This window comes from Archocentrus centrarchus (assembly GCF_007364275.1).
Source record: "Archocentrus centrarchus isolate MPI-CPG fArcCen1 chromosome 18 unlocalized genomic scaffold, fArcCen1 scaffold_23_ctg1, whole genome shotgun sequence".
NCBI lineage: Eukaryota > Metazoa > Chordata > Actinopteri > Cichliformes > Cichlidae > Archocentrus > Archocentrus centrarchus.
This window is the reverse complement of record NW_022060145.1, coordinates 89,391-109,198: the sequence shown is the minus strand read 5'-3', so window position 1 is coordinate 109,198 and position 19,808 is coordinate 89,391. Positions and strand designations below refer to the sequence as shown.

The following is a 19,808-nucleotide window of genomic DNA, read 5'->3' as shown; positions in this document are numbered from 1 at the left end:
AAGTTTTTTGAGAGCTAAAGCTAATTCATGCATTATGACATGACTTATGATTTGCACATTCTGCCTCTGGCAGATAGCTGCAGCTATTAAAAATTTACATGGCATTTGTGTCCTCATTCTCCATTTTAAAAGAACTTTGATTTGTCTTATGCAAACCAAGGTATCACTTTTCCTATTAGAATAACTTTTAATAACAAAAATTAGCAGGTTGTTTAAATGGATGTGATATTACTATTCTTTCAGTATGAAACAACATCAACATGGTCACATCGGTGTGCATACAGACTGATGTTAAGCTGGAATAATGCTCGTCTTTTCATTGCAATCCTAGTTTAAAGTTATTTTGCTAAGATTTGCTGATTAGCGCTTAAGATTTGCTTTTTTGTTATTTTACTTATCGCAGGTAGTTGGAGTGGCTCAGGCAATCAACAAGAAATGCATAGATGGTGGAGCCTTCACTGAGCAAGATGAAAAGGTAACACCCCAGTTACACCTAAAAGAACATTGTGTTTTTTAAATTCAAATACCTTTGAATCATCAGCTAGATATTGTCAAAATGTGTTACTTTGTAGTAGTAGTGTTGTGTAATATGACTTATATCTGTTAGCAAAAGATAGCCTGAACTGTGCTTACCACTTTAAAGAAGCTCTCAGATATGCTGCATATAAAACTTAACTTTACTAAAATCCATTTTTCTCCACGTCCTTCCTCATTATCATCTTTCATCTCTCCGTGTTGCTTGCTTTCTGTCTCTGCTCTCTACATCACTGATTTACCTTTTTTCATGCACTTTTCCCTTTATCTTTTCCCTCCCTCTCTGGTGCTCAGATATTGTTCTGTTTCTCACCAACAGGACTTTTCAGCTTATTTGGCCTTTTCAGGCGTTGTACTGCACAACGCGCAGTTGTACGAGACATCGCAACTGGAAAACAGACGCAATCAGGTGGGTGTGAATGTTTTTTCTGGAGGTTAGTGTGGCACATTTAGGCACAGATCCATGATAAATGGTGTGTGTGTGTGTGTGTGTGTGTGTGTGTGTGTGTGTGTGTGTGTGTGTGCGTGCGTGCGTGCGTGTGTGTGTGTGTGTGTGTGTGTGCGCGCGCGTGCGTGCGCGAGCGCAGGTGCTGTTGGACTTGGCCAGTCTGATTTTTGAGGAGCAGCAGTGTCTTGAGGTTTTACTAAGAAAGATTGCCGGAACCATCCTATCCTTCATGCAGGCCCAGGCTTGTACTGTCTTCATTGCTGATGAAGACTCAATGGTTAGCACACACACACACACACACACACACACACACACACACACACACACACGCACCACACACACTATAACACATACTTACAACATGCCAGTGTTCCTGCACTTAGTGTCCCAAATCCATTTTCAAAGAATGCAAACTCCACTTTTATGATTGATTGGTTGAATAGATGTCTGATTTGTACAATAATGATTGGTTAAATGCAGTACATTAACAGTGCAGAGCAGGAGGATTTTGATTCGATGTCATTTTAAGTGAGTTAATGAATGCTCTTAGTGCCCTCAAATGCACAAAAAAGCAGTGCCTTAATGAGGTTAATTTAAATTTAAACATGTAACAGCCACTTCTTTTCATATGTGTGTAAATGATTTCCACAGGAACAGATTATGACATTTATTATCATCGGCTGTTTTTAGGGGCTTTCACTGTTGTCTTCTGAAAGAGATGTTCTTTAGACCGCTTTGTTCATGTATCTTATGATATAAACTTTGAGCAATAAAAAATGTGTGTTCCACGGTAAATAGAAAACAGACATATTTATCAACCGTCTATGTAAAAAAGATATCAGCAATGCTTTATTGATTCACAGACACAAAAACACAGGGTGAGCCCAGGCCAAAACAATAAACAAAATGGGAACTAAAAACTACCGTGATCTGGCGTCTGACCTAAACCAAAAAGAAACAAAATAAATGATACAGTCTTACCTCCCTACTTATAACCAACACAGGAGAAAACTGCAGAAACAAACTGGTGGCTCACCCCTACCCACTCTGGAACACAACACATGTTTACTATGGTGGCTGGTCGGACGCTTGGGACACAAATGATGCTCTCTTTTTCCATGTTGTCCATCCAGCCTCCTAAATAGGGCGTGCCCCTCTATCGCAGCTAATCGTCCGCAGGCGGGAGCACACTGCACCAATCGAAACCAGGCACCTGCACAAACAAATTAGCATATTACAACCAACACACACACATACCCTTACAGACGTAACACCCCCATCACCAAGAATTAAACAGTTTTTAATTCCAACTCCTAGACAAGACGTCTGCAAGGACATTTTCAGTTCCTTTCTTGTGGTGAATCTGCAGGTTAAAATCTTGCAAAAGCAGAGACCAGCGCATTAGCCTTTGGTTCGAATTGCGCATCTGGGAAAGAAACACCAATGGGTTATGATCGGTAAAAACCTGAACTGGTTCCGCACTGGACCCAACATAAACCTCAAAATGCTGGAGTGCTAGGATCCTTGCAAGCGCTTCTTTCTCGATTGTGCTGTAATTTAACTGGTGTTTGTTAAATTTTTTTAGAAAAATAGCAGACAGGATGATCCACACCGTTTGTATCTTCTTGAAGAAAAATGGCTCCTGCACCGCAGGCGCTGGCATCAACTTACAACTTAAAAGGAAGCGCTTAATTTGGAGCGACAAGGACCAGCGATCCACATAATAGGGTCTTCGCGGAATCAAAAGCAGCCTGACACGCGGATGTCCATACAAACAGTTTTAGAGGGCTCACCAGCGCAGTAAGGGGCGCCACCACACTAGAAAAGTTCTTACAAAAACCTCGGTAATATCCGCACATTCCGAGAAATCACTTTAGCGCTTTTTTTGTCTGTGGAACAGGGAAGTCGAGAATATCTGTATACCTGTATCTTGGCTGTTACTGTCAAGGATCAGCTGTGTAGCAGGCAGGAAGGGGACTCCAAGGCAGACGAGGTAAAAGGAAAACTGTCTTTATTAAGCGTAATGCAGGGTAAAGCCAGGAACAAAGTGACAAAACGGAAATACAACTGGGCATAAACTGAAAACCGAAGAAGAACACAGGAGGAACACAGCCGGGGAGCAAACGACGATGACGCGACAACAGACAATGAAAAAACGGGACTTAAATACACAGAAGGATTGATAAGGGGAGAGGAAACAGGTGGGAACACAGGTGACGCTGATAACCAAGACCTGACCATGGCCCACTTGCTTTCCCAGATAAGTGATGGTAGCCTTTCCAAATTCACATTTAGCCAAGTTCAATGTGAGTGAGGCTTCCTGAAGACGATTGAACACAAGGGTTAGGGTTTCTAAATGGTCAGACCAAGTAGATGAATAAACCACATCATCATCCAAGTACGCCTCACAACCACAAACTCCGGCCAGTACTTTACGCATTAAGCGCTGAAACGTAGCGGGTGCGTTCCGCAGCCCAAACGGCATTACTGTGTACTGTAAAAAATGATCAGGAGTCACAAAAGCAGAAATTTCTGAGGCTTGTGGGGTCAGCGGCACTTGCCAATAACCTTTTAACAGGTCAAGCTTAGTTATGTAGTTGGCTGAACCAACCCGATCAATACAGTCATCCGTCCTCGGGAGAGGAAATGAGTCTGGTTTTGTGATCGCCTTCACTTTCCGATAATCATTACAGAAACGAGAGGTGTCATCAGGTCTTGGAACCAGGACACAGGGAGAACTCCAAGCACTAGCACTGGGAATTGCCAGTCCGTGTTTGACCACATATTCTTCCTCCTGCTGCATGATCGCACACTTAGCAGAGTTAACGCGATACGCGTGTTGCTTGATTGGTGGGTGACCCTGCACATCAATGGCGTGACATAGCACAGATGTTTGTTGGGGATGGTCAGAGAAAAGCAACAAGTGGCTTTCTATGAGGGCAAGAATGTCAGCCCTAGCAGTGGCAGAAAGGTCAGCCAGGAATGACTCAAGATTATTCAGCACCTCAGAATTTGTTAGCCGACCCACTCTCACGTCATCTCTCCCGGTCAAACCATCATCAGGTCTGTAGGGAGACACAGAACACACAGGGACTAGGGCAGCTGAGCTGTCTCTCGAGATATAGCGTTTCAACATGTTAACATGGCAAACTGTTTTTCTTTCCTCTATCTGCAGTGTGGATCACATAGACTGTATCACTAATCTTTCGCTCCACACGATACAGATCTGCAAACTGCGCTTGTAAGCTGGATCCTGATAAGGGCAGCAACACCAACACCATTTCACCAGGCTCAAAATCCCTGGTAACACATTTTTTGTCATAACGAACCTTCATCTTATGTTGGGCATGAGCTAAATTCTCCTGCGCTAACTGGCAGGCATGCTTCTCTCTAAAGCTACTAACATAGTCCACCATGTTATGTTGGGCTTGCGGAGTCTCCGACAACCACTTTTCTCTGAGGAGATGCAGAGGTCCACGTACCACGTGACCGAACACAAGATCCGCGGGACTAAATCCTAGAGACTCTTAAGTGATTTCTCTCACGGCAAACAACAGCAAGGGCAAACCCTCATCCCAATCTCTACCTGTGTCAAGACAAAACTTCCGCAGCATCATTTTCAGAGTCAGATGAAATCTCTCTAAAGCACCTTGTGACTCTGGGTGGTATGGGCTGGAGGTTACATGCTTAATTCCCAACTCCTTCATAACCTGTACAAACAGCCTGGACATAAAATTTGTACCCTGATCCGTTTGAACAACGTGTGGTAGCCCAAACGTAGAAAAGAATGTAGTAAGGGCCTTCACAACCGTTTTTGCTTTCAGCGATCGCAGGGGAAATGCTTCAGGAAATCTTGTGGCAGCACACATTACCGTAAGTATGTATTGGTGACCAGCTTTGGTTTTTGGTAGTGGGCCCACACAATCTAGGATGATTCTCTTAAAAGGTTCTCCTATCACTGGAATAGGGTGGAAAGGTGCCTGTGGGATAGTCTGGTTTGGTTTACCTGCCATCTGACATACGTGACACGAGCGGCAATACTTCAGCACATCTGATTTTAACCCTGGCCAAAAGAAACTGCGCAACACATGGTGGTAGGTTTTTTTAAGACCAAGATGCCCAGCCATTCCAGAATCATGAGCCAAACTAAGTACCTGTAACTGATAGGATTGTGGTACCACCACCTGTGTAATACTGTGCAGGCCACTGGGATCAGGAGACCATTTCCTCATGAGGACTCTGTCCTGTATGAAGAAATAAACGGGGTACCTCTCTTCGCTAGAGGCTGCAGCAGAGGTCATGTATACACTTAAAGATGAATTGTTTTTTTGAGCATCTGCTAACAAATCCCTATTTAGCTCTAAGCTCAACTCAGATCCCTTTTCCAGCGCGTCACCCTGAACCGTGGGTGTACTCCCCTTAGCAGGAGTCACTGGAGCAGGCAAGAGACTTCATCTAACGCAGCCATAAACGTGTCAGCACAGCCAACAACATCGGAAAATTTACGTGACTGCGCATGAGTAACAGCACAAGCGGGAAACACACTTGACGCATCCAACACTGATGCGTCTGAGCTACAGCTTGAAGCTACAGGCACATCAACTACTTCTGGGGTGGAAAAAACACGTCCACCAGCTAAATCGTTCCCCAAAAGAAACGTAACCCCCTCAGCAGGCAACCGGACCTCACTGCAACTTTAACACGTCTGGTTACTAAAGGCAAATGCAAGTACACTATGTGTAACGGCACACGGATAACACTCATTTCGATTCCCCATACCAGCACATCTTGCATACATGCAGTCTCATCAGACAATGGCAACACAGAGTCCAACATAAAAGATTGATGAACCCCGGTATCCTGAAGAATAGTAACCTGCACCATATCTTTCTCCTCCCCAGTACTAGATTTGGTGATGAACTGTTCAAAACCAGGTTCCACCCCACGGCTAGGTTGCAACTCATGAGGTGAGAGCATCTCAGGCAGCAGGGAGATTAAACCCACAGACATGGGGGACTTCTGACTCTTCCGCTGTTCTTTTTATCTAAGCACAGGGCACCTAGCAATTAGGTGCCCTGTTTCATGGCAGTAATAGCACTCAAGGTTATCACCACCCACAGTCCGGTGATTTTGACCAGACACAAACAATCTCACTTTCTTCTCTGGACCCGTTTTCGCACACCGCTGGAGACAGCAGTGGAAAATACAGTTTTATGAGTTAACATGAACTCATCAGGCAAGACAGCTGCCTTGGTGAGCAGCGTCACCTTTTGTTCATTCAGGTAAACGGCCACCTGTTCCGGCAAGCACTTCGTAAATTCCTCCAACAGGATGAGCTCTTTAAGATCATCAAAATCCTTCACTTTGCTAGCCTGACACCAATGCTCAAACAGCCGACTCTTCTCACGTGCAAATTCCACAAATGTCTGGCTGTCAGACTTCTCACAACTCCTAAATTTCTGGTGATACGCCTCAGGAACAAGTTCATAGGCCTGCAACACAGTCTTTTTAATGATGGCATTGTGAAGACTATACTCAATAGACAGGCTAGTACACACTTCTTGTGCTTTACCAACAAGTTTGCACTGTAACAGCAGTGGCCAACACTCCTCGGGCCAGCTCAGTGCGGCCGCCACGTGCTCAAAAACATTAAAGTATGAGTCGACCTCAGCCTCACGAAACAGAGGAACTAATTTTATGTGTTTAGCAATGTCAAATGCTGCAGGAGCAGTGGAGTGTGGGCTTGGGTGAAGAGAGACAGGAGCACCATACTATAAGCTGCACCTACAAATTTTTTGGAAAAAAAATTTCCCAAAAATTTGTAGGTGCTGGTATAGCCGCTGGTATCTCCGCCGCTGTCGGTTTTCCACAATGACTCGGCACTCAGTAGAGGGGGACAGACAACCCAAAATTTGAGTCATAACAAGTCAATTCACCATCACATTAATTTGTAAACAAATTTATTAAGGTTGAAAAAGAAGAAAAAGTTGACAAGTTTAGCTTTAACTGAACTGATTATGTTATGGTGCCTGTAACATAGTAAAAGTGCTGATCAAACAAAACAGAGAAGTTATTGATTGGTTTATTCATCTTCCTTCTGCGCACTGAAACCACTGAAGTCATCTTCTTCGGTATTGGAGTTGAACAGCCTCAGAACAGCTTCGTCACATACCCTTTCTGTCTCTATGTCCGTGTTACTCTCCGTGCCGCTGTCATCCCGGGGTAAAGCTGGCTCCGAAGCTGTGGTGCCCTCTTCACGCAGCAGTCCAGCCTTTCGGAACCCATTGTGATGGTGGATTCATTCACTCTGCTCCACGCTGTTAGGATCCACTGGCAGACCTCAGAAAATGATGCTCTTCGCATTCAGCCAGTTTTTGTGAATGATTTATCCCCGCTAGTCATCCAAGCCTCCCATTCACCCCTGAGTGCTGCTTTAAATACTCAATTCACACTGATGTCAAGGGGTTGCAAATACTTTGTTGTACCTCCAGGAATAACAGCAGGAATTGAGTTGGTTCTCTTGATGACTGCTTTCACCGAATCGGTGATGTGGGCCCTCATACTGTCCAAAACAAGCAGCGCTTTTTTCTGGTGAAAAAATCCTCCTGGGCGCTTTCCGTAGCACTCCATTAACCTGTCCTTCATCAGATTTTCTACCATCCATCCTTTCTGGTTGACTTTAACTACAATGTCCTTCGGGAGTTGGTCTTTCGGCATAGTTTTGCACTTAAAAATCACCACCGGGGGGAGCTTTTTCCCAGAAGCGGTGCAGCCCAGGACACAGGTGAAATGTGTCCTCTCGTGTCCGGTGGTTTTCACCAAAATGGATGATGCACCTGTCTTGTTTACAGTCTTGGTCAGAGGCATATCAAATGTCAATGGCACTTCATCCATATTTATTATGTTGTCTGGCGTTCTCCGTGATCTTTGTTTCAACAAATTGTCGGAAATTTGTAACTTTTTCCTGGTAGTCCGGGGGAAGTTGCTGACAGAGAGTTGTCCGTGTTCTGATGGACAGGTTCTTTCTTCTCATAAATCTGAAACACCATGACGGTCCTCCATTGAAATTGTCAATATTCATTTGGCGGGCAATCGATTTGGCTTTCAGCCGGATTTGCATGGTGGATACACCTCGGCCACCTGCCCTCTGAGTGTTTATCCAATCCTCAAGAACATCTTCAAGTTCAGGCCACCTGCTTTTATGTCCTCTGAAAGCCTTTCTCGTCTTTTGGCATTCAATGAGTTCTTCCCGCTGCCGTCTCCAACGCCGAACCATTGATTCGTTCACGCCGAGCTTATGTGCAGCGGCTCTATTTCCCTCCTGTAGTGCCAGGTCGATAGCCCTCAACTTAAAAGCGGCATCATAGGAAGTTCTTTTTGTGGTTTCCATGATGAGGGAGTTTGAAAAAAAATCTCTTTTGTGCCTGCTACTAGTACTTGTGCTAAATGAAAATTGGCGCTTTCTTCTTTGATTTCCAACTTTGACGTCCCATGATTCATATCCTGCTAAAGAGCCCCCTGGTGGTTAAAGAAAAATCCACAGAAAAGCTGCACCGGGCTATAAGCCGCATGGTTCAAAACGTGGGAAAAAAATAGCAGCTTATAGTCCGAAAAATACGGTAAATCTGTGGTATATCAGTGATAGTTACATTGCTACCATCATCCCCCTAAGTAGAATTATATCATATTGAATAATTCAGTAATTTCAATAATGTGGTTTTAAGTTAAAGTTGGAATAGCTGTCTGTTGATCCTAATTTAATTAAATTGGGTTAGTTTAACTAAGGTCAGAGTAGTTTTTTTAACCAAATTTTGACTTATTTCATAGCTTTTAGTGTATTTTGCAGTAAAAGCCTGGAACAATCAGACTACTGAGTGGGTGGCTGTAGCTCAGTAGGTAGAGCAGGTCACCTACTGATCGGAAGGTCAGCGGTTCGAATCCTGGCTACTCCAGGCTACATGCCAATGTATCCTTGGGCAAGATACTTAACCCCAAGTTGCTCTCTGACCGTTCTGTCGGAGTATGAATGTGTGTGAATGTTAGGTAATTAAAAGCACTTAGCTTCATAAAAATGGAAGTGCTTGTATGAATGGGAGTGCATGGGTGAATGCAAACAGGTTGTATAAGTGCTTTGAGTGCTCTGACTGAGTAGAAAAGCGCTATATAAGAACTAGTCCATTTACCATTTAATGAACCGCTGGACAATAAAGCAATCTGTGCTGTCTTTTTACTTTACAGAGAAAGCACAGTGTTAGAGTCCTCAGCGAGCAATAACATTTGTTTTGGCTTGTCCTCTTCAGAGGTGTTCAGTGCTTGAAAACTCACACACTGACACTGATGCTAACTTTATCCTCACACACACATAAAGCAAGCACAGAAAGAAATCACTACAAATTAACTGTGATACACAGATGGAAAGTGATAGGTGGACTTGTTTCCAAATTTCCACATCTCAAAAGGTGCCAGGACCTCAAATCGTGATGTGTAACTCTACAATTTCTATTTAACCATCAGCAGATCCACACATTCCAAAGATTAGGTGGACTGTGGGTGCCACTGGCTTCTATTGGTCCTGGTTAATCATACAGGTTTTCATTGCTCTATTTTTCCATAATAGAAGGCAGAATCACATTACAGCAGAAAACAGGGTCCTTTCGCTGTACACTGCATTGGTGAAACATTAGTAAACCCTGCTGTCATAGCGAAAATGTTAATACATATTATGGTTGCAGTATATATCTAGCAGCTATTTTTAATTTGCGAGGAATATGTGGGGTTTTACACCCACCTCACAGCAAAATGTGTAACAACTACGTTCGTCAATGGCATACACACGTCCTTTATTTTTATCCTTTATCAAGAGAGACCTGGCCAAATGAGCAGTAGAAATTACAACAAATATAACAAATAATATCAAATAAAGAAACTGACGTTCAGTGAACACCTACATCTGAATTATATGCAGTAACAGATAATTACAAGAGCACCATTAACAGCAGTCACTCTGACCAATAGAACTATTCTCATGCTTATTTATTATACATTTTTAAATTTTCATTCTGTTCTGAGTTGAACCGGAGACTTTCCTAATCCTCTTAGCGGCGTTTTCTTTGTTAAAGACGACTAGAGACAAATCGAGCTTCTATTTCTGGTGGGTTTTGTAGCTGCTTGTGTTTGGAGACTGACTTCTATCACTCTTTCTGACTTCTATCGCAGTTTCTGTCCAGCGGGTGCTGCTGTATAAATAAACCGACACATTTTATGATGTAGGCCGAAATTGAGCTTCCCCTCCTTGAAAGACCAGCATCCGCCGCTGATATATATATATATACACACACATTACATATGTACATTATTCCAGGGAAAATGGTAAATGGACTGGAGCAGCCTGGGATCAAGCCACCAAACTTCCAATTAGTAGATGACCTTTTCTGTCTCCTGAGCTTCAGCCACCCCTGGACAGTGCATTTAAAAGCCTTTTTTTCCCTAATTCCATTCTGGCTTTAGGGACAAACATTCATGTAATATTGTGAGAGCACTGGCTATAAAACACTTATAAGAAGGAACCAGTCCAAACAGAGATTTACATACAAAAATAACCAGTGGGAAAGTTTGCAGACATACAGAAATGGTAACTTAACAGCAGCATGCAGAGAACGGTGATGTAAACAAATTCCACAGCCAGTAATAAAAAAGGAAAGCACAGTGATAGATAGTATTCCACCTGTTTAGATACTGACCAGGTGCATTCATAAAGAGCAGATCACATAATCCAGTTAAGGTAAAAAAAAAGAAAAAGAAGTTGCAGAAATCAAGTACTTGCTCACATGAGAAATAAGATTTATTCCTAAAAAAGAACTCTAAGTATCAGCCTGAACACAAGCTTTTCAAAATTGGTTTTAAATGACAAATTTGATGCCTAAATATAAGATGTGACCATTTTCATTTCAGCTCCTTGAATGGTTTTGATCTTAGGAATTTTAGATGCGAACTCTTTGCTGTTTGAGATTATCATGAACTTGGATTTACCTACATTTAGCACCATCTTATGTTGTGCTAAATGGGACTGAACAACATCAAAGCAGACTGCAGAAATTTGAGGGTTTGTATTACTGAAAAAGATGAACAATAGATAACTGGGCCATCTACATAAAAATGGAATGCAAGTGATTTCAAAACCAACTTGCAGCCTTCACAGATAAACTAATCTTGTCTAGTCTGTTTCCTAAGGTGGCATGGTCAAAAAAGCCTTTGACAAATCACGAAAAAGAGTAGAACAGTATTTTTTGCAGTCCATTGCATCATTTACCACTTTATCAGCAGCAGTTATCATGCTGTGCTGTTTTCCTGTTCATTGATCTGTTTTAACTCTGGATGTATTGATTCAAATAAATACCCTGAGAAAACAAAATGTTCATTAAGACAGTTGAGAATGTTGCATTTTTCAGTTTAAGTACAGGAGTCTTATTACAATAAACTGACTGGTTCTTAAAAAGCATTTTTCTACTTGAGCACTGAAAGCACTCTATACAACATGCATCATTCACACAAGCACTTCTTTCTAAACCTAAGTGCTTTCTATCTAATATTCATATTCCAATGAACACATTGAAGAGCAATTTGGGGTTCGGTATCTTGCCCAAGGATACTTTGTCACACAGACTGGAGCAGCCAGGGATCAAACCACCAACCTTCTGATTAGTAGGTAACCTGCTCTACCTCCTGAGCTACGTATGTCAGAAAAGGCTGATTTTTAAAAAATATTTTGCTCAGAAATTGTTCAGCCTCCTTAAGTAAAAAGGCCAAGTCAGAGTTCTACATCTCAATAACTACTAAACACCTAAATAATCCCAAGACATTTACAGGGGATGTAACCACAAGTGAGATGTGACCTCTTATTTGGGGTGGCTATACACTGTATTAGTTTCATTAAAGCCACTGTTCCTGTGACATGCCATTGATTTTTATGCTGTTCTTATCAGCTGGTTTGTACTGACATCATAAATGTCAGCTTCTCTTGTCACCAATTGCTGCATCTGTAATAAAATACAAAGAAACACTCTCACATACACAAATCCCCCACAACAAACAGCAACTGAAAGAGAAGAATATAACAATCAACAAACACATACTCTTGTTCTGTTGCTTGTGTGTGTGCATCCCTGTGTGTGCATAAATTTATTTTTTAAACAGCAAGTCAGAATCTGAACCATCCAAACTTTGGTTTAAGTTTGAAGTGTGTCTGTGATAGTGATAAATATGACACAACCATTTCACCCCGAGTTCTCTATGGTTTTGGGTGAACTGACACCTTTTACAAATTACTGCTTTATTTTAAGCATAGACTCTGTGTGTCTTTATCCCTCACCTGACCTTATGAATCGTCAGACTAGCTGTCTCCTTTCTTTTATACCCACCCCCCTTTCGCTCTCACCTCTTTTCTTTGTTACTAAACATTTACTCTGAGATTAGAGACTTCTTCTGTTCTTATCTACCAGACAGCACTCTGTATACAGGTGTCAGTGTAGGACCCACAGGTCTGTGGATTTTAACATAACATTTTGTCTCGGAAAGGAGCATTCCTGTATGAAGTCTACTAAATGAAAGTGCTGTTTTTAAACACTGACTGTACCAACAATAACAGGAGTTTTAAGATGTTGGCCTGCAGTGGCTCACTTCATTTTACTGCAGTGCATGCCATCGCTTTGAAGAGAATTTTGTGTGTCTGTGTGTGTGTGTGTGTGTGTGTGTGTGTGTGTGTGTGTGTGTGTGTGTGTGTGTGTGTGTGTGTGTGCGTGTGTGTGTGTGAGTGGGGGCATGTGTGTATATCTACTTGCATGTGAGTGCCTGTGTCTCATACACCAAGTATGCTCTGTGTGTGTTCTATTTGCATATAAGGCATGCACCCATGTGGTGTTTGGCATTTTGCATGCAAATATGTACATGATGGATGCACATATGCATGAATATATGTTTGGATGTTTTGCACTATGTCTGAGTGTGCTGCTGTGCACTGCATGTGTGGATGTAGGCATTTGGTTTGGTGCGTGACTTTGATGAAATATGTTAGGGTCTGACATCTGGCTCAGAACTGGGAGTGTTTTGTTCTTCTGCATTGTTTAACTGTCCCCAGTAGAAATAAATCTGGAATTGTCCCCTAAGAACATATTATATCATTAGTGTGAGTATTTGTGTGTTTGCATGTATTTACCAGGCTCTACAGTTGTTAAACCATCTGCTATGTTCTGTTTTCTTTAAACATTTTCTGTCGTCCTCACAGTCTGTCTTATTTTCCTTGGAATTTTCTCAACAAATCCTCCTACCTGAACAGCAAAACAGACCATTGTCTATCAACACAAACCACCACTATGATTGTTTTAATGACTTGTGTGTTTAATCTGTGGCCTCTATAGTTAAGATTTGAGCATTTAAGAAACTGAAAGTATTTTATTTTTGAGAAAGATAAAAGCTTGTGATTATAATGTGGTTACAATACTTGAGATAAATGCTAGCACAAAATAGCATCCAATAACACAATAATGCTCCATAAAACATGCACATTATGAAGAAAAACTCAGAAGGCTGAAAGCACAGTGACTTTATAATTAAGTTTATTTTCTAGAAAACCAACATTGATAGCTAATAGTAATTAATAGTAATAGTAAGATTGCCAGATTTATTAAAACGTTACTTCAGCAACATACATGGCTGTACTTTGTGTAAAATTTATTTCCTTTTGTTGTCTTTCTCCAGTGCTCTGCTTACCTAGAGCACTGGAGTTGTGTTGTTCATTAAGAAAGTTGCCCAACATGAGTAGACACTTGGTGATTTATATAGCTGGCTTTTACTTGGTTAACTACTACTAGTAATAGTAAATATTGCTTTAGCTTTCCTGTGTTGTGTGTTCCCACATGTTGGAAAAAAAATTCCATTATCCCATTTTATCCTGTTATAAACCATCTCCCTTGCCAAAGATCTCAATAAATGTCATAACATCACTTGGTCCTTTTTTCTGTTTAAACCATTTTATTAAACTCAATTAAAAAGATCAGGTTGAACTAATGCCAAATATTAAAGGTGTGTGTATGTATGTGCAATGATAGGGGTAAATTTTTACCTATTACAGATGAAACATGATTCATCTGTAACACCCTGTCTCAACCTATTTAAAACTAAAAAAAAAAAAATCCTTTGTGAAGGGTTGGGAGTGCAGATTGAGAAAAACAAGTCCCTATAAGGTGGGAAAGGAGAAAGGAGGACTGGAATTAAAAATAAACTCATTCTAGCAAGGCTTCATGGGTAATAGATCACCATTCCTTTTTTCATGCTAGGAAATCTGTTTTAGGTACTGTGCAGAAGACCTCCACTTAACCTAAGGCATCTGAATGTTGAGTTTAGCTCTAATAGCTTAATTGAAGGGCAGGGAAAATTGTCTTGGTATTTTTTTTTATTCTAATATCATTTTCTACCTCGTGTTACCCCCCTAACACATCATCAAACTACATCATCCACAAGTCCTGACCACATTACTTATGATTTTGACATGTCAGACAATTAAACTAGCTTTTATTCTCTTTGCAGAACACTTTCTCCAGTGTCTTTCACATGGACTATGAGGAATTGGGTGAAGTCCTACATGCCCCCAAACGGTAAGCGGATCACCCTCAGCACATGCCTGTTAAAATGGTGTTCTCTTCGTAATAAGGCCTTAAGGAATACTCTAGCTATTTCCAACAGTTTTTTGATAATATTTTCTTAAATTTGCAAACTGCCCTTTCTCTCTCCCTGAGTTCATTAGATGACATTTGTATAATGGGCACTTGCACAAGGATCTATCATCATGCAGATGGAGAAATAGAAAAACAATGCAATGTTTTGGCATTAATGAAAGTCTTACTGTGCCCCATCAGTCACAGTATAGACAAGACAGAGGGGTTGAGTCTATTACTCTATGTTTACTGAGCTGATTTGCAGCCCAATGGGATCATTTTAAGGTAATCTATCTCCTTCATCTGCAAAACTCCTAGATATTCAGTTGTGGGCTTTCAGCACAAAGCTGTCTCTTTTTTTGGTTTTATACACTGCCATTAGGTTAAAGTTGACAGCTCTTCAGTAACAACCTGTTTGTCACGCAAAGGACACAGTAGTTTTGAGGTAAATGTGCACTCTTATTTAGGGCTGCAACTATCAATTATTTTACTAACCAAATATTCTATCGATTATTCAACTGATAATCATAGAGGCTGCTCTGTGGCAGTCAATGGAGATGTGCAGTATACGTTGAGCAATTGGATAAGAAATATTTTTGTCTTATTAATGAGCAATAATAAATATTCAAAAGAGAAAAAAACACACTGCCCATTGGTTTCCGTTTTAGAAATTGTTGAGTTTTTAATAATTTAACTGCTTACAGCATCTGTCAAAAACTTTAATTTTATTTACAGGCCATATTACAATGATTTTTTTTTTTAAATAAAACATTTTCTTAAATGCAAAAATAAATAAATAATCATGAGTATAGTAATGTCAAATATAATAAGGTATACATACAACCTAAGCTAAGGCATTTAGACTTAGACCCTTTAGAGTCCCTCCTGCTTGCTGCAGGTTTTGCTGCCATATGAAGCAGGATGGCTGCCGTCAGCCTTCAGCAACTGCCTGATTTAAACATCATATTAGACTAAGTTAACACCACCCAGGAATGTGAGGAGATGTCCAGTTTTGTATGGCCCCAGGTTAGCATGGCGATGGAGGACCCCCTGTTTATCAATGTCTGCACAGAGGGTGACACTGCCACTCCGCCAGGGACATTCATATGCTGCGTGAAAAGGGAGCTCCTGCCAACTGCATGTGGTCGTTGTTCAATTCTGGGAATTCTCGGTCATCCTCGTCCTTGTCTCCTTCCTCCTCGTCTGCCGCGTCTCACACACGCTCTTCATCCTCTGCCTCTCTGTATGTGTCTGTTGTAGGAATTTAAATAACATGAGTGTGTACTGCTTAAGCCTTTAGATTTCTGCGTGTTCATTTATCGAACAGGAATGACACAAACAACAGAATAAGGAGTCCAATTATTACATTTAATAAAGCCATTTCAAACAGTTTTACAGATTAATCTGGTTCAGGACTGCATGCCCATGCGTATGACATTAAGTGCTGGCACCTTCTAATTCAGTTTACAGTTTCATATAGTCACAGTTTATCAATCTTAGTTACATCATTAAAAAACAAAATGTGGAAAACAGAGAATTTCAACAATAGGGTGACCTCGAAGTCTCCATTTCTATCATTGTGTAGTCTTCATCAGGGGCTGCCAAGAGAGAGTACTTGCGTCTGTTATGGATAATCTTTTAGTTAGAGACATACCCTGAACAAACTGTTGTTGGCTGAAACCAAACATTATGTACTTGTGTACTTTAATCAGTTATATTTATTTTTCGGTCTAAAACAAATTTCTCATGCAAGTAAATGTACATTTGGTAAGGGGACACATATACCATGAAACTCATTTCCTTCATTGTCCATTGTAGATGTACATGTGACACATGCACACTAAAGTGACTTTTATCCTTCCCAGTTGGTTTGGTCACACTATTGGACGTGTGTTCAATTGTGAGGTGCTGTGTGTAACAGATGACAGCGGTGTTGCAACACAGGTGTGAAATGACTGAGACTATGTTTAAGGTTTAGCAACACACGTATGAGGCGTGTTTAGTGACTGAGAATGTGTTTGCTGTTTCACAAAAAAAGAGTGAATGGGTTTCACCGGATGTGTCTAATTGCCTGAACTATGTTAGCGGTTTGGCCAAAAGAGTGTATGATTTGACAAATTAATTTAGGCCACTGTGGATTGGGTTAAGGGAATGGAGTTTTAGCAATTCAGAAATACTGTAATAGTTAAAAAAATGAAATAAAATACAATATTAAAGTGTGTCAAAACTTTTGATTGGTACTGCATGTCTAATTATCCACTAATATGTCTAGTATGTTGCTAACTCACATTGTGCATTATGAACACTACACGTTATATCCAAACACACAATGAAGAAAAAAAAGTTAAATATGATGTTAAATATGTGAAAATGCATTACTGTCAACAGTGTTTACACATCATTAAAAAATGAGAAAATGACATTCAAAAAACTAATGAACTCTTAAAAGTGTAGCACATTGTGCCACGCATTATGGACAATGCTTGTTGTTCAACAATTCATGACACGCGTCTCAATAAAAGTTAAAATCTAAAATGATAATAAAACAATACAATACAATCATTCATCCATCTTCTTCCACTTATCTGGGGCCAGGTCGAGGGGCCACAGCCTGAGCAGTGAAGCCCAGACCTCCCTCTCAACAGCCACCTCCTCCAGCATATGCCTGATTTTAGATGTCAGCGCTGGATCATTGCAGAGCTACAACATAACCTAGTAAAGTGGTCAATGTTGTTGCCGACATGCTTGTGCAAGGTGTATTGTGTGTGCTAGTTACCTTTCGGTTGTTTCCCGATATTTTACATGCGGTACCACAGCCAACAGAAACAAAATGCTGCAGATTTTTTCCAGTTCTGGGTCCTACTCTTTGCTGTGGTCATTTTTTTAAAGGTGCAAACACATTTGGCCCTCTAGTTTTATCGCTTCCTTGTACAAACTTGGGGGAAGTGGAAATGCACGGAAGGATTTGTGGTAAAAAAAGCATAGTTTCTTTATGTTGGGTCTTAAACCAATGGCACTCTAAGCCTTTTCAACAGGTGCATTGAAAGCAAGGTGTACTATGAGGGGGAAGGCCACATTCTGCAGCATTCATATCGTGAGACAAGATAAACTCATTGCCAGGGTGGCAGCCTGCTGCAAAGTGGAAGCCCTCTGTTCATTCAGATACAGTGCAGTACACTCACGCACAGAGTTCTTAAAGTCCTCCATAAGCATTAGCTCACACAACAAAGCCAAATTACTACCCTTGCTTGCAGAACACCACCTATCAAAGAGTTTTTTTTCTTCTCTCTGGAAAAGTATTTTACTTCCTTTTGCGCTGTTGTTTACGGTTGCGGGCTTACACACTTGCTGTTCATTTAAACATTTTGACACTGCAGTTTGTTTTATCTGGCCTAAATTGTACCACACCGGAGGTGGATACATTGCAAGGATGTTTTAAAAAGCAGCGAGGACAATTCGGTAACAGTGCCTCACCCGTCACTTGTGTAAATGACATGAAATTATGGCCAGAAGTGAGCTACATCAACATTATCAATTACCTTGTTTTTTCTGAAGGTGTTGATGGCAAGGAATCATGTAATTATAAGAGCACCAGATTACCTTCAAAGCAATAAAATCAATAAAGTAATGCTTAACAAACAAGGCAATGTTATTTTCCTTAAAGCAGCTGTAGAGCTGAGCCAGAGCATTGGCCAAGCTAAGCACTTAGCATGGGTCATCCTAAGGGAAAGTGGAGTGATCGAGACAGTCAGCTGTTCCTGTATTGCAAGATTAGGGAAATCATGTAGTGATGCAGCAGCTATTCTGTGGAAGGTATTTCACTTATCTGGATATCAGAATGTTTAGATCACTGAAACAGAAACACTGGACCAGCCGAAGGCTGTGATCGGGGAGACACGCAGCTTTCATCTTGCTAACTGCTACGTGTTTACATATGGAAGACAAGCATTGTTAAAGCTTTGTGTAGGCTGTATACTGTAGTGTCACACTATAAATAAAATAACGTAAAAAAAAAGAGGCTGTACATTAAAGGAAAACTTAAAACATATGGAAAAATACGGTGCAACTGGGGAGTATAATTTTGGGGAAAAAGAACAAATTTACAGAATAAAATAGTTACTACTAAACTACTAAAATAATGTATAAGTATTAAAATAAATATAGGGTCCCTACTTTGCGGATTTTCACTTATCGCGGGTGGTCCTGGAACGTAACACCCGCGATAAGTGAGGGATTACTGTAGAGACAACCGACAACAGCACAAGTTAAATCTGAGCTCATGTTCCAACTAATAAAGCCGCCTGTTACAGCACAAAGTAACTGAATTTTGTCATTAACTGTGGCTCTGACTCTGGGTAACCGGAAGTATAAAACTGTACAGCGGAAGTAGCAGGTGTCATGGCAGCCTACGTGTGCTCTTCCAGAAATCTGTGGATAAGCTTTGGGCACACATTCTTAAGTTGTCAGAATGGCACTTTTTAGCTTTGCATAAACTAAACTGTCTTTGGCAGAAAGGACAGAGCAAGCTAACTGAGCCTTACCTGTCAACTTTCACAACAGCATGACAGGCCTGATATCCTGAGGCCAGTGCAATGCAGTTGCTATGCATTCAAATATGGAAAAAAAGCTTTCAATGCATGACTCACAAAAAAAAAAAAAGGCAAAAAACAGAATAAGGTAAATATTATTACTTACGAATGAGGTAGTGGACCAACAGATGTAGGACCAGAACTTTCAACATTTCAGCTCCAGCTGATGCAACTTGACAGCTGCCTCAGCCTCCTTTTTCTGTAGTTCCAGCTAAAACTCCCTCTTTGTCCTATACAACCTGAAGGCGTCCCAGACGCACCCACAGCTTTACCTTAATTTTGAACAATTGGACAGGGACAGGGCATTGAGTTGCTGCCATGTGATTGGCTGAATAGATATTTGCATTAATGAGCTGTTCAACAGGTGTATCTAACAAAGTGGCTAGTGAATGTGTAAGAAATTATAAGATTGAGTGACCAATAAAAGGACTCTTCTGCTTTCAGTGGCAAATTTCCACATACAAGATATGCACATCTACAAAATAAGCCATAGCGGTCTCTGGACAAGGCTGTGTCTGTTAAAAGAAA

General features: G+C 40.9%; 1 protein-coding gene across 1 annotated transcript in view; it reads left to right on the top strand.

The window, feature by feature from the left end:
• pde5ab (phosphodiesterase 5A, cGMP-specific, b) overlaps positions 1-19,808 on the top strand; it is a 63,138-nt gene that overhangs the window by 9,389 nt on the left and 33,941 nt on the right. Inside the window, exons 5-8 of the mRNA XM_030722743.1 lie at positions 404-475; positions 854-943; positions 1,122-1,259; positions 14,564-14,631. Of these exons, the coding sequence (XP_030578603.1) occupies positions 404-475; positions 854-943; positions 1,122-1,259; positions 14,564-14,631 (368 nt within the window). The remainder of the gene's footprint in view (positions 1-403; positions 476-853; positions 944-1,121; positions 1,260-14,563; positions 14,632-19,808) is intronic.